The following is a 14014-nucleotide window of genomic DNA, read 5'->3' on the forward strand; positions in this document are numbered from 1 at the left end:
CATTCCAGGTGTTTTTTTATTCTTTTACGTAAAACTAAAATTTATGCCAATATTTTTCCTTTGTTTATAATAATTAGAGTAATGCATATGCATTTTTTTAAAAAATATCTTTATTAGTGAAATTTTGCTGGGATAAGGGCTTTAAGATTTGGTCAAGGCCTAATTTTTAACAAAAATTTGCACAGAAATCGGCCTTATTTTCTGAAATGCGCGGACAGATTTCTAGGCCAAATTTTTTCTCGGAGGATATATTCCCTTCCGCGCCTTACTATACAGTCTGGTCAGACTTCTGATGCTTCAGTAGTATTGAAGTAGGCCAGGAAGTTATTTTATAAGTTGTTATGATAATTTAATGAGCATCAATATCTTAAATTTTATTTGGAGACAATCTAGGGCCTATCTACATAGGCCATCTGAATAGTGAAGACACATAATTCTCTTTCAAGACGTTTTGTGGACTGTCCATTTATTTAACCAAGTTTGATTTAAGTTTATATAGGCCTAGGCCTATATATATATATATATTCTTTTAATTTATATAGATTTTAGTTCAGATGACAAATATGTGCACAGTCAATTGCTTACAATTGCTCACTATCTAGGCTTATCTTACCTTTTTCTACCGTAATGTGTCCGCTTTCAGATGAGATTAGAACTGCAGCATTCTCTCCTGTCCTCCTAGTCTAAGTTGTTCCAACCCCCAGCAGCAGGGTTACTCCTTCCTAGTACTACTAATAAGCAAACCTAACAGTAGTTAACAATGAGTAGACTGATTCTGTTGACCCTCTTGTCATCATGTATGAGTAATTTCAAAGAGTGGATTGATAATTACTATTACTAATATTACTTGTACACTGTAAAATCATTCTTTCTCAACAAAGTAGCAATTAATTATATTTATGCAAAATGAGTCTTGTTTTAAAGAAGAAAAATATGCCTAAAATATATATTTACATGTTGGGTTTTTTTTGTGGAAAGTTACTATGTGCTAGTCTTGTGAATATTAATAAAAATGTCATAACCTTTAATTCAGCATTTTCAAAAATTAAATTTTTTTTTTCTTCAACAACATTGTTATTTAGTACATTTGAATGAAAAATGAACAAGACAAAGGTTGATGGAAGGGGTAGTGATCGATTGGGTCAAAGGAGTATTTTCTTTAGCAACATACTTCTTCTAGGATTCGAACCTGGTGCTATGGAAGCCAAGTATTCTATTCCATTCACAAAGTAAGTGTAAAATGCTCCCAAATTCACATAAAAATTATCAGTTTTTATGTGGTACAATGTCGATGTTGCACTGAAGCTTTATCAGTTTTATATGCTGCACACTACAGTCCCTTAACTCAGTCATTTATGGTATTGTAATTATCATATTTTTATTTTTATTATTTTCATAATATAATCCAAATCAACAAATAATAGGCTAATCTTAATTTACCTTTATTTATTCCATTAATACATGATGATGATTGTTTGTCATGAGTAACTATTTTAATATATTGAATACAATAATGATGTTATGGTACATTGTTAAATAAAGCTATTATGATGTAATATGAATGTTCAATGTTTATTTACACAAAACAACTCAATAATATTTGGTATAACAAATGGGATCACCAGTGGAAGAGGCTACTGTATATAAACTACTGTAATTTGACTCCCTAAATTAGCTTTATGCCATTAGTCCCTTACATAATGGTTTAAAATAATACTAAGGTACATATGCTTGTTCTCATGGCAACATAAATGATGTACTGTATAGTTGTAGGTATACAGTAGTGCTGTCACTGCTACACAAATAAGATATGTTACCGGGGCTACATGAATTCTACTATGTTATGTTGTTACATTGTCTGTTGGTACATGATGATGTTTATTGCCAAGGTACAATATGATAGTCATTGTCATGGCTACCTGAATTACTAATACTGTATCTATTATGATGTTTGTTGTTATGGCCACATGATTGACTCCGTAAATTATGGTTATGATTAATTATATTATTTGTTGTCATGGCTACATTATTGTCTTATACTATGTTTGTTGTCTTGGGTACATGAGTAATGAATATTGTATAAGGTTCAGTAGTTGTTATGGGAACATGAATGACTTGTATATTGTATGATGATGTTTGTTGTCATGGGTACATGAATACTATAATTTATTTAGTGTTTGTATGGCTACAAGATTGACTAATGTAAGGACTGCTTTTCGTTGATAATAAATGATGTTGCGATTGCTTTGCAGGGACATGTTTGCCATGCCAAACAAGAAAGCATTTGAGGTTGTCATGTATTTCCTGTTGACACGACTCAACCCAGCCTTGGCTAAAGAACGATTCAGGTTTGTTTGTTTTTTTCATGTTCACCTTGCGAGACTGCAGGCGACAATGTTAGTCTATTTCGTGAATACTTACCTGGATAACCGACTAATTGCCATTGTTCCCAAAACGGAACACCCCTTCGAAAAAAAAATGGAACAGTCCGACCCAAGGCGCCATGTGCAAACCGTCTCCCTAACAAACGTCCTCATTCCCTTTTCGACGTTGTTCGAAGTCAGATACATCTAGCCTTTGAAAACTAGGACTTTTCAAGCAATTCTGTGTCTCTTTGGATTTATTTTTGCCTTGAATTTCTTTTGTGCCTTGGATTTATTTTCAACTTGTGGTTGACAAGATATCCTTTTTATTGTAGTCTCGATCAGCATGTCCGCTCGCAAGTCTTTGTGCTCGGCGTGTGGGGGCCCAAACCGAGTGTTAAGCTCGACCGGCACTCGGAGTGCCCGTTGTGTCGCTCGTGCAGCAAGGCTGAGCCTTGCGAGATTTGTGTGCGTTGGCCCCCGACTAAGTTTGCGGCGGCTCTGGAAAGGGAAATGAGGACGTTTGTTAGGGAGACGGTTCGCACATGGCGCCTTGGGTCGGACTATTTCATTTTTTTCGAAGGGGTGTTCCATTTTGGGAACAATGGCAATTAGTCGGTTATCCAGGTAAGTATCTCACTCATAGACTACCAACATCACGATTGATTTGTGTAATTTCCGGAGGTTGCAGTGTCTGTTACAGTACATTGTGTTTGTACTAGCAGACTCAAACAATGTGCATACTGTATTGGTACTGAACTTTGGTGTTTAACTGGTTTTAGGCATGCCATTGAACCTGATCTATAGTTTTGCAGTTTCATTTCTGATGTTCTATTAAATCTTATGCCTCTTTCTTCAGAAAGCAATGTGCAGATGTAGATGGACTCTCCCACTTTTAATATTTTTTCTTCTTTTAATATTTGCAAAAAGTTTATTTTAAGAAATTTATACTGAATCCTAAACTTCCAGCAGCATTGTATGTATTCTGTACTTTTCAGCTTGTAAACCTTGGTTTCCTTAAAATCGCTACACTGTCGCTACAGTGTTTTCAGTGCAATCGTTCAACAGTCCCCAGCGCAATCAGAAAGGCTCCCCGATTCTATCGACCAATCTGCATCACCAAAAGCTGCTGGTGGTAGCGTGATTGTAGTTAACCAAGTATGTAATGATATTGACACCATTATGTTTTCCAATTTTATGATTGCCATATTTTTATGTTTTAGAGTGTGCTATCCAGTATGTGACAAAAAACAAGAGCAGTTGTTTCGAAGAGCAGTTACTAATTGGCTTACTGAGATTACAAAGGTAAGTATTGACACAAAATTAGCAGAAATAGTGTTCCTAAACTGAGAACAAATACAAAATGCCCAACATGGTTAGATCCAAGTCTGCCTAAGTATGTTATGAGATTGTAGACCAGAGCTGGACTTTTAAAGGTATTTGCTTCATTAACAAGTCCAACTTAAATGTCTTTCAATACAATTTATAGGATAGTGGTGAAGCTTATCTTCCAAGGATAGCACCCTCATTATTAATGTCACCCTCTGGAGACAAGTTTTACAATCTTCTGCTTCATCTATCTGCTCATGTTCTTACTGTAGTGGCAAAATCATCACACGGTGAGTGTTTTTTTTTAATCATTATAATTTAACGTGTGTAAACCAGCCAGCAAACCAGATCATTTGACACCCAAGATTTTCTAGAACTAAATTTGTTTATGAGGAGTTACAAGTATGCAGATCATTTAGGACACTGTATAATGAAGACTACTGTATGGGGCTTGGTTAGTGGAGAGTTCAGCACTTCCTTGGGACCCTCACTGCTAATGCTATATACTTTTGTTTATGAGGATTTTAAGGGGGGAGATCTAATCTTGGTCTATAAACAATTCCATGACTTGGTGACTGGAGGGCTACAGAATTATTTAGGACACAGTTCGATTTTCTATACATCCAAGCACTTTCATGAGGCTTAGGGAATGAAAGTGATCAATTAAGACCAATTATAATCTATGATCAAATAGATTTATACGGTTTTAGAAGAACATTATTTTTGGTTGTTTGAAAAATCTTGAGATCTTTGCCCAGATTGAACCAAGGACCTTGGAATTATGAGGGAAGCATTTTGACCACCAAACTACAGCTCCACAATCAAAGTGAAATACTGATATAGATAAAGAGAAACTTAGTTTGGTACATATTTTATCCATTAACAGGGATGCAGTTATGGTGGGCAAGACCACACAGCATTGAAGTTTTCCACCCAGTCTAAAGCTAATTTCAATACCCTCCACAAACACTTATTAGCCCACTTTTCCATCCTTAAAATCTACTCTTATAATTAGAGTTTACCAATGTTATGCACCCAAATCAAAATTTCTATCATCCACCCTTAGTTTTCTTCAGCTACAACAACCCTGCATTTATATAGAGATAATACTGTATACATTAAATATGAACATACCTTTATTAGATGAAATCATTTGAGAATATTAAAAATTTCCATTCCCTAGTTTGTACATATTTATCATGATATTGTCTATCATTCCTTCTCATATTTCAGGTTTAAAGAGTCGTGATTTGTTACAGCGTCCTCGGTTGGTGCCATCGTCTATACATCTTGGTAGCGTGATGGCGAAGACGGTGGGGGCATCAGCTATTCGTCATCGTAAACGATTTCTTCAGCAGTTACAGGAGACAACGGCCATGCAAGACCAATGGACTCAGTATGCAGCGTAAGTATTCAATTGTACAATACTCATAATTATAAGTCAATCAAGAAGTCATCATTGTACTGTACCTCAAACTGTGAGCTCTCCATCATTTTTTTTCATGCATTAATCTAAGCTTCGTTTAATAATTTCCATTAGTGTGATTTTGAACGATATGCAACTTCAGTAAATTACTTACTGTTATTATTAGTATATAAAGGGACAAGACTCTAAATAAGGAGAAAAATAAACAATTAAAATAATACAAGATCAGTGTGTGACATATACAGTAACCTTTAAAAAACAACAATTGCATTAAAGGCAAGGTAAGTAATAGGTTATATTGAAAACACACACATATTGCAATTGAAACACTCAATACAATTTTAAGAAGTTTAGGGTTTAGGCTTGTTGAAAGTGAATTTAATCACTATTTAAGCTTCTTTTTTTTTGCACTTAATCTGTTCATTGAAAGGTCAAGCTTCCAATATATCAAACCTTGGAAATGTTACACATTTCTCATATGTATCATGAAGCATTGATTACTTACTCTTAGGGAGTTGACAAAAGAGCACCGTACATTAAGCAAGTCCATACGTGGATTAGAACAAAAATTACAAGATCAGTACGACAAGGCAAATCATTTGGCAAAAGCTCGAGGGAGCCCACCCCCAGTGAGACGTCACCAGTCTGGAGAATGTTTTGAAGGGGAACCAGAGATTCAAGCAATTCGAAGAACCAAGAAAGTTCACAAGGTGACATGTTTGATTCGAAGAATGATGGTTTTTGATTTTATAGTTCATTACAAAGTGATTTTTATTTAAAAATATACCGTCTGAATCTAGATTTCACTATTAACTTAGAGACCAGTGTTTGATACCTAAAAGAAAGCTGCAAATGACAATTTGCTAAACTAGTAGTTATCCTCCAGTGAGAAACATTAGGTCTGTCCCATTTTCCATTCTATTGCTGCACTTTTTTTTAGCTGAATTATAACTTACAATAGCACATCATCCTTCTGATAAACATATAAGCCATTGGTCTTATACCATATCAAAGGAAAATAAGAACCCAGCAATTAAACAAGGTTAACCAAGCTATGACCATCTTGTTTAATTTAATGTAGATTCGAGAACTGTGGAAAGCTGTTGACAACCTCCACACTACCCAGAAACCAGAACGTGATGTTTTGCAGTCAGTCGTAGAGGGTGCTGCAAATCGGTTCAAATTGGATGCTAACGATATCAATGTACATATTCCTGAACTGTTACTTAGGGACTGTGAAAAAGAACTTCAGAGGGTAGGTGTATAAATATAGTATAATATTTAAGAAAATGTATTAGGTTTGTGCTTGTGAAATATTTAAACGATACTACAGCTGTACCTTTACTATTTTTATTCTATAAATAACATCACAGTAGCTATTCAGTGCATTGGCATTCTAACCCTACCAGGTACCCACTTACATTTCAGGTTGGAGGGAGGCAGGCAATGAGAATAAAGTGCCTTGCTCAAGGACCTAAGGAAAACCCTGACTTTGAGCCTGAACCTTTGCGCCAGCTGCTCCTATGAGTACCTGAAACCATTAGTTAGATTATGAGGACATGTATGCCTTCGTGTTATATAACTTTAAAATTCCTTTTTTTCTGCAGCGGAATCTGGCTAACACTTATGAAGGCGGAAAGCTAAACCTACTGACTCTTATCCACTTGTGGAACCTCTCACTTCACTTATACCTAGAGCAGCTTAACCAAGGTGATTAGAAATGTTCATGGATTTATTTTAAATGCATGTCGACACTTGCGTGTGTTGAACAAGAGCATATTCCTGGTCCTGTTTGTCATAGTCAGTTTACTATTTAAATTACTTCATTTTATGGGTGTATATAATGCATTTTCAATTTTGAGGGCCTAATGATTGTTAGCATATGGCCTTAAAAATGGAAAATTAAGATCATTAATTTTGCTGATAACTAACTTGAAGATTAAATGTTTTAATATGTATTTCATTATAACTTGTTGACTTATTTCCTCCATTTGAATGATCAATTGAAAGTTAAACAGGTAGTTTCCTAGTTGAGCAGGTAGTTAATTTCTAAATGTTTACCACAGTATTTTAATAATCAATTTTTATTTTTCTCTTAAGTTTCTCTGCCTGATTTTGGAGAGCTTGCCCCAGCTGTAGTCACACAGGTGCACAACCAACACACACACTTGGCAAATACACAGACCCTCAGGTAAGTCAGTAAACACATAAAGAATTCATTTTTTTTAAATATATGAATTACTCCTCTAAATTTTATTTGCTAATACAGTTTTACACCAAAATAATTATTTCAAATGCATCCTTTACAATGCAGATAGATCTTAAATATACTTGTTTTAATTAGTATTATTGTTGTTTATTCACTTGCTATTGTCACTTTCTGTGGGTTGCAAAATCTGAATCGCCATTGTAGTTATAAGAACATTTGCCTCCCTGAAGCAATTCATACAACAGTAAACAATAAATAAAGTTGGTTGCTATTGTTGTTATCAATATTATTATATTTAATGTCCAATCGCAAAATTATTGTTTTAATGGAATCAATTTGACCTTTTATTGAATGAAATGATAAGGTTTTGTTATATGCAGGTCAACTCTATCCAATGAGCTACTACCGCAACTTAAGGAGTCTATAGCAATGCTGAAGGAAGAATTAGAACTTCAGGGTGACAGTACATTAAGACAAACAGACTCCTTAAGTTCCTCTAGAAATAAGGTTTGTATTTCATCATATCAATTGCCAATCCACTGCAGGGACTACAAAGTCTATTTTGAGCTTTCAACATCCACATTATATGTATCTGGGTAATGTTGTTATTATGCATTGAATTTTGTCATTATTTAGAAAATAGGGATGAGATAACACTAATGTGGATTTAAGCTAATGAAGAGTTACTATTTAATGGAAATTTATGTTGGCTTCTCCTAGTAAACCACTCACATAATGTAGAGTATTAACTCACTATTAGCTCACATTGTTTCTTGCAATAGCAATAAAACTTACTTTAAATATTTTTAATCAAATTAACTAATTGTGCTAGGGTTAACCTGCTGTCTGGATTGGCTGATAAATACAAAACAATAATTATTGACATTTTTTCAGTCTCATGATCTTACCCTTCTGCCATCAACACCACCGGTATCGTTTCAACCAGACACAAATATGAGAGGCGGTACACCACAGGAAATCACAGGCAAACCTTTGCAGAAGTCACCGGATATTAGTAAGATCAATTGTTTGGTTCAAGATAATTTAAAATTGTTATAGGTGTAACGTTTTTTAAGAAATCTGTACATGCTTTACATTATCATGGAGTCCAAGTTGGAAGAAGCCACTTCTGGAGGTCTGGTTGAATGACCTTCCTTAACACATAAAATTTTATTTCACAGCTTTTGGTATTATTCATGGCCAGCTGAATGCATGGAGACACTAATGCAGTCATACTAACATGATGAATTTACAGACTGAAACAATTCAATTTTACTGATTTACCTATCCTGTCCTTGGAAAATCATTAAAATTAATTACCAGTCATTTTAAAATATTTATACAAAGATATAATATATAAATGTTATTATTTACTATATTTATTCATTTTTTTATGGTGAGGTATTTCTTTTTCATCTCTGTATTTTCACTGTGATTGTTGTTCTTAACTTTGATGAAATAAATTAAATGAAACAAAGGGAGTGTTTTATTAATGTTACTAAACATCTCATTTTGTAGTGGACACACCAGAGGCAGCCTCCCTCCTTAGAAGTGTCATCGACAAAGCTGCACTGCGTCGGACCGCAATAGCCCAAGGAACACCGGTCAGCACTAATAGAAACCTGAAAGATATGGGGTAAGCTCCTGTTATTTATTTCAACATTGTCTTGTTCCCTTTATTATTTATCTACAGTGGCGGATACAGGATTTTTTAGGTGGGCTTGCATTAGTTGGAAATGGAAATCTATGACGCAAGGTTTTCAGGACCTTTGAACCAAGGGGATGGATTTGAGCGCTGGAATTTTACCGATTTTTCTTGGTTTCTTCTGGAGTAGCGAGAGTCCCTTGCCCCACCCAAGTTTCTGCCACCTTTATAACTGAAACTGATTTAATTGATTTCTAATGCTTCCATTTTTATGCAGATTTTAATTAATTATAGTAATATTTTTTTATTTCAAAGATCTAAACTACCAAGACCAACAACAACTGTTGGAAGTGATGTAGTAGAAGACAGGAAAAGAATCAAGTCTGCACCATCTAGAAGCCAATACACCTCAACTCCATCATGTGAACCCCTCAGGCACCCTAAAACAACCAAGAAGGCATCAAATGGCAGCTATATCCATCACCAAATAGGAAACCAAACTGTGGAGGATAAAGCTAACAAAGATCATGTCAAAGATCATGTCAAAGTTCATGTCAAGGAAAGAAGAGATGTAAAGAAAACTGACACCAAGAAGAAATTCAAGGTACATCGACTGTCATATTTTTTATAAGACTTTTTATTTATTATATGAATCACCTTTATTTTGATTTTTTTTTATGGGCCAAGTATTGCTAATAGCAAGTATCTGTCCTATTTTCTTGAATCATGAATAATATTACCAATCCTGTTTTATTTTTAGCCTAAAAGAAATCACCACCACAAACCAAGTTCTGCTGTAAAAGCCACAACCACAGCCAATGGTAGTGACACATCAGCACTCAGAGATATCAACACATTGACAGTCAGTGACATTGGCACCCCAGCAGTCAAGGACCTTGGTACCCCAGCTGTCAGTGACACTCGCACACCAGCTGTGAGTTCCATCAATAAACCTAAGTCGACTGCTAAAGTAACTACTGCAGCTCATACGCTTCTTGCTGATCAGGTACTGAATGTATACTTTTACAAGTAGTGAGGATAATTTTTGACAAAAGCACCAAATCTATTTTAATGTAACATTCATTGATTAAGGACTTGCTTTTAACTCATGTTGTGACCTTATTTTCTGCATTTTTATTCATGTTTTGTTTTGTTTTGTTTATGTTTTTTTTGTTTTAGAAGATTTGAATGATTTACTGCTAGACATGATACCATTAGCAGTTGATTGTTAAAGTATTGCATTTTCTTTAGATTGCAGATGCTGTGGCTGGATCCTTTGTGGATGGGAACACACCCTCTCCAAACTCACAGCCACTTGCCTTAGATGATCCTCTTGCTGCATTACATCAAACTGCTTTTACGACGAGAGACAAACTTAATCGAACTCCAGAGAGAAAAACTGCCAAGGAAAATGGTGAAGAGAGGGTTTCAACATCAAAGAGTTCACAAATGCCTACAAAAAAGCTGTTTGATGGTAAGTTGTTGTCATTATCATTAATAGTAATTAAAGATAAATACTGTAATTTTTTATGTGTAGGCCCACCACTTAAATATAGAATTTTGTGGGGGAGTTTTTACCAGTGGACAATATTGTACCTGCAGTAAGGATAAGATAAAGTTGGGTGATATGATATCCCAATTATTTACTCAGGTGGACTTATACCTAGATTGATCATTTTAACTCAAAAGTTATGTTTAAGCTTATAACCAATAAGCTACATTGATAACAAGAGCACTCAGTAGAGAGCATAAGATGTGTATAAGAGACAGGAGGCAGCCTCCCTCCTTAGAAGTGTCATCGACAAAGCTGCACTGCGTCGGACCGCAATAGCCCAAGGAACACCGGTCAGCACTAATAGAAACCTGAAAGATATGGGGTAAGCTCCTGTTATTTATTTCAACATTGTCTTGTTCCCTTTATTATTTATCTACAGTGGTGGATACAGGATTTTTTAGGTGGGCTTGTATTAGTTGGAAATGGAAATCTATGACGCAAGGTTTTCAGGACCTTTGAACCAAGGGGATGGATTTGAGCGCTGGAATTTTACCGATTTTTTTCTTGGCTTCTTCTGGAGTAGCGAGAGTCCCTTGCCCCACCCAAGTTTCTGCCACCTTTATAACTGAAACTGATTTAATTGATTTCTAATGCTTCCATTTTTATGCAGATTTTAATTAATTATAGTAATATTTTTTTATTTCAAAGATCTAAACTACCAAGACCAACAACAACTGTTGGAAGTGATGTAGTAGAAGACAGGAAAAGAATCAAGTCTGCACCATCTAGAAGCCAATACACCTCAACCCCATCATGTGCACCCCTCAGGCACCCTAAAACAACCAAGAAGGCATCAAATGGCAGCTATATCCATCACCAAATAGGAAACCAAACTGTGGAGGATAAAGCTAACAAAGATCATGTCAAAGATCATGTCAAGGAAAGAAGAGATGTAAAGAAAACTGACACCAAGAAGAAATTCAAGGTACATCGACTGTCATATTTTTTATAAGACTTTATTTTATTTTATTTATTATATGAATCACCTTTATTTTGATTTTTTTTTATGGGCCAAGTATTGCTAATAGCAAGTATCTGTCCTATTTTCTTGAATCATGAATAATATTACCAATCCTGTTTTATTTTTAGCCTAAAAGAAATCACCACCACAAACCAAGTTCTGCTGTAAAAGCCACAACCACAGCCAATGGTAGTGACACATCAGCACTCAGAGATATCAACACATTGGCAGTCAGTGACATTGGCACCCCAGCAGTCAAGGACCTTGGCACCCCAGCTGTCAGTGACACTCGCACACCAGCTGTGAGTTCCATCAATAAACCTAAGTCGACTGCTAAAGTAACTACTGCAGCTCATACGCTTCTTGCTGATCAGGTACTGAATGTATAATTTTACAAGTAGTGAGGATAATTTTTGACAAAAGCACCAAATCTATTTTAATGTAACATTCATTGATTAAGGACTTGCTTTTAACTCATGTTGTGACCTTATTTTCTGCATTTTTATTCATGTTTTGTTTTGTTTTGTTTATGTTTTTTTTGTTTTAGAAGATTTGAATGATTTACTGCTAGACATGATACCATTAGCAGTTGATTGTTAAAGTATTGCATTTTCTTTAGATTGCAGATGCTGTGGCTGGATCCTTTGTGGATGGGAACACACCCTCTCCAAACTCACAGCCACTTGCCTTAGATGATCCTCTTGCTGCATTACATCAAACTGCTTTTACGACGAGAGACAAACTTAATCGAACTCCAGAGAGAAAAACTGCCAAGGAAAATGGTGAAGAGAGGGTTTCAACATCAAAGAGTTCACAAATGCCTACAAAAAAGCTGTTTGATGGTAAGTTGTTGTCATTATCATTAATAGTAATTAAAGATAAATACTGTAATTTTTTATGTGTAGGCCCACCACTTAAATATAGAATTTTGTGGGGGAGTTTTTACCAGTGGACAATATTGTACCTGCAGTAAGGATAAGATAAAGTTGGGTAATATGATATCCCAATTATTTACTCAGGTGGACTTATACCTAGATTGATCATTTTAACTCAAAAGTTATGTTTAAGCTTATAACCAATAAGCTACATTGATAACAAGAGCACTCAGTAGAGAGCATATCTCCGCCCAGCGCAAATCCCTTTCTATTACATACATCTCCCAAAATATGTTCCTAATTTACTTCAACCACCACCACCACCACCCCAAATTACTTTGCTCCACTTCTCTTCAAAAACACCCAGTAACTTGCCCAAACACTTTTATTTCAAAGAGGGGCACTGTTTCCACATTTAGTATAAGTTTTTGGAGAATTTTTTTTGGAGTTGCCATTTTCAGATTTTGTATTCCGAAATGATTTCACCAAAATTCACATGTTACGTCTTGAACAAGGAATCCAAGCAATTGAAACATTTTATTTTCAACTACTGAAACTGTAAAAGAATGTGGCAAACCACTTACTTTCCAACCACCGCATACTTCAAAGAATACACTAACCGGTAAACCGGAAATGCCTAGCCCTTTTATTGTATTAGTGGTATACCTGCCGCTTCCTTACTTCTTCAGTTAAACACTTTTATGGTTGACAAAAAAAAATACATGCCAAGTATTTGTGTTTGAAATGGAAATATTATGCAAATAGTCAATGGTTCTTAGTGTCACACGTTTAAATATAAAAATGTATTAAAAATATTCTCAATCAGTTCCTAAAAACTGAAGTTAGTACATATAAAACACTGTACAGATAAACTGTAATTGCATTTATTTAAATACTCATCACACAGATATTGTTATCTGCCTACCGTATACGGTAAACCAATTCTTTAAATGGTCCTCATATCCACACCCTACTTAGGAGCATGACTAAAATGTAAACATCTTTTCATTAAAATAAGACAAACAATTCTGGAAAGTGTCATTTTGATCCATTGATTCATTTTAGAGATATAGGTCTGGGAACTAATGGCCCTCAAATGCACAGCCGAATTTGGATCATCACCAACACTTCATAATTTTTTTGTTGTAACTTGGTTAATCTTTCACGAATGTTTCATTTAAATCAGTTTCTGAAATATCTGGTCTGGGACGTTTTGTTTGAATGGTCCTCATATCCACACCCTACTCCGGATGGTCACCAAAATTAAAACATTTCTTCATCGAAAAATGACAAAATATTCTGGGTAGTGTCATTTAGAACCATTGATTATATTTAGAGATATTTATGCTGGGACCTTAGGATTTTAGTGGCCCTCAAATTCACACCCGGATCGTCACCAACTTCCATTTAAGATCTGTGCAGCTGTTTTTGAGATATTTTGAACACAAGAAAGACACATGACCTTATAAATTTAAATAACCCTCAAGTTCACACCCAAATTTGGATCGTCACCAACACTTAATCATTTCTTCCTTGTAACTTGGTTAAATTTTCACGAAACTTTCGTTCAGATAAGTTGACACGTTTTTTAAATATCTGGTGTAGAATATTTGCTCTTAAATCCCTTTAAATGGTCCTCACATCCACACCC

The 14014-nt window shown here is 35.2% G+C and overlaps 1 protein-coding gene across 1 annotated transcript in view; it reads left to right on the plus strand.

The window, feature by feature from the left end:
• The first annotated feature begins 1053 nt into the window (after positions 1-1053).
• LOC117122514 (mucin-17-like) overlaps positions 1054-14014 on the plus strand; it is an 18322-nt gene continuing 5361 nt past the window's right edge. The window contains exons 1-19 of the mRNA XM_033268101.1: positions 1054-1229; positions 2253-2348; positions 3587-3668; positions 3853-3982; positions 4926-5097; positions 5630-5828; positions 6200-6373; positions 6726-6828; positions 7219-7309; positions 7708-7834; positions 8222-8342; positions 8846-8963; positions 9288-9576; positions 9733-9978; positions 10224-10472; positions 10743-10849; positions 11176-11452; positions 11617-11862; positions 12108-12330. Of these exons, the coding sequence (XP_033123992.1) occupies positions 1099-1229; positions 2253-2348; positions 3587-3668; positions 3853-3982; positions 4926-5097; positions 5630-5828; positions 6200-6373; positions 6726-6828; positions 7219-7309; positions 7708-7834; positions 8222-8342; positions 8846-8963; positions 9288-9576; positions 9733-9978; positions 10224-10472; positions 10743-10849; positions 11176-11452; positions 11617-11862; positions 12108-12330 (3181 nt within the window). The 5' untranslated portion in view covers positions 1054-1098. The remainder of the gene's footprint in view (positions 1230-2252; positions 2349-3586; positions 3669-3852; positions 3983-4925; positions 5098-5629; positions 5829-6199; positions 6374-6725; positions 6829-7218; positions 7310-7707; positions 7835-8221; positions 8343-8845; positions 8964-9287; positions 9577-9732; positions 9979-10223; positions 10473-10742; positions 10850-11175; positions 11453-11616; positions 11863-12107; positions 12331-14014) is intronic.

Source organism: Anneissia japonica, unplaced genomic scaffold (genome assembly GCF_011630105.1).
Source record: "Anneissia japonica isolate Jap-2015-1 unplaced genomic scaffold, ASM1163010v1 scaffold1889_len2455224_cov183, whole genome shotgun sequence".
In the NCBI taxonomy this organism is placed as follows: domain Eukaryota; kingdom Metazoa; phylum Echinodermata; class Crinoidea; order Comatulida; family Comatulidae; genus Anneissia; species Anneissia japonica.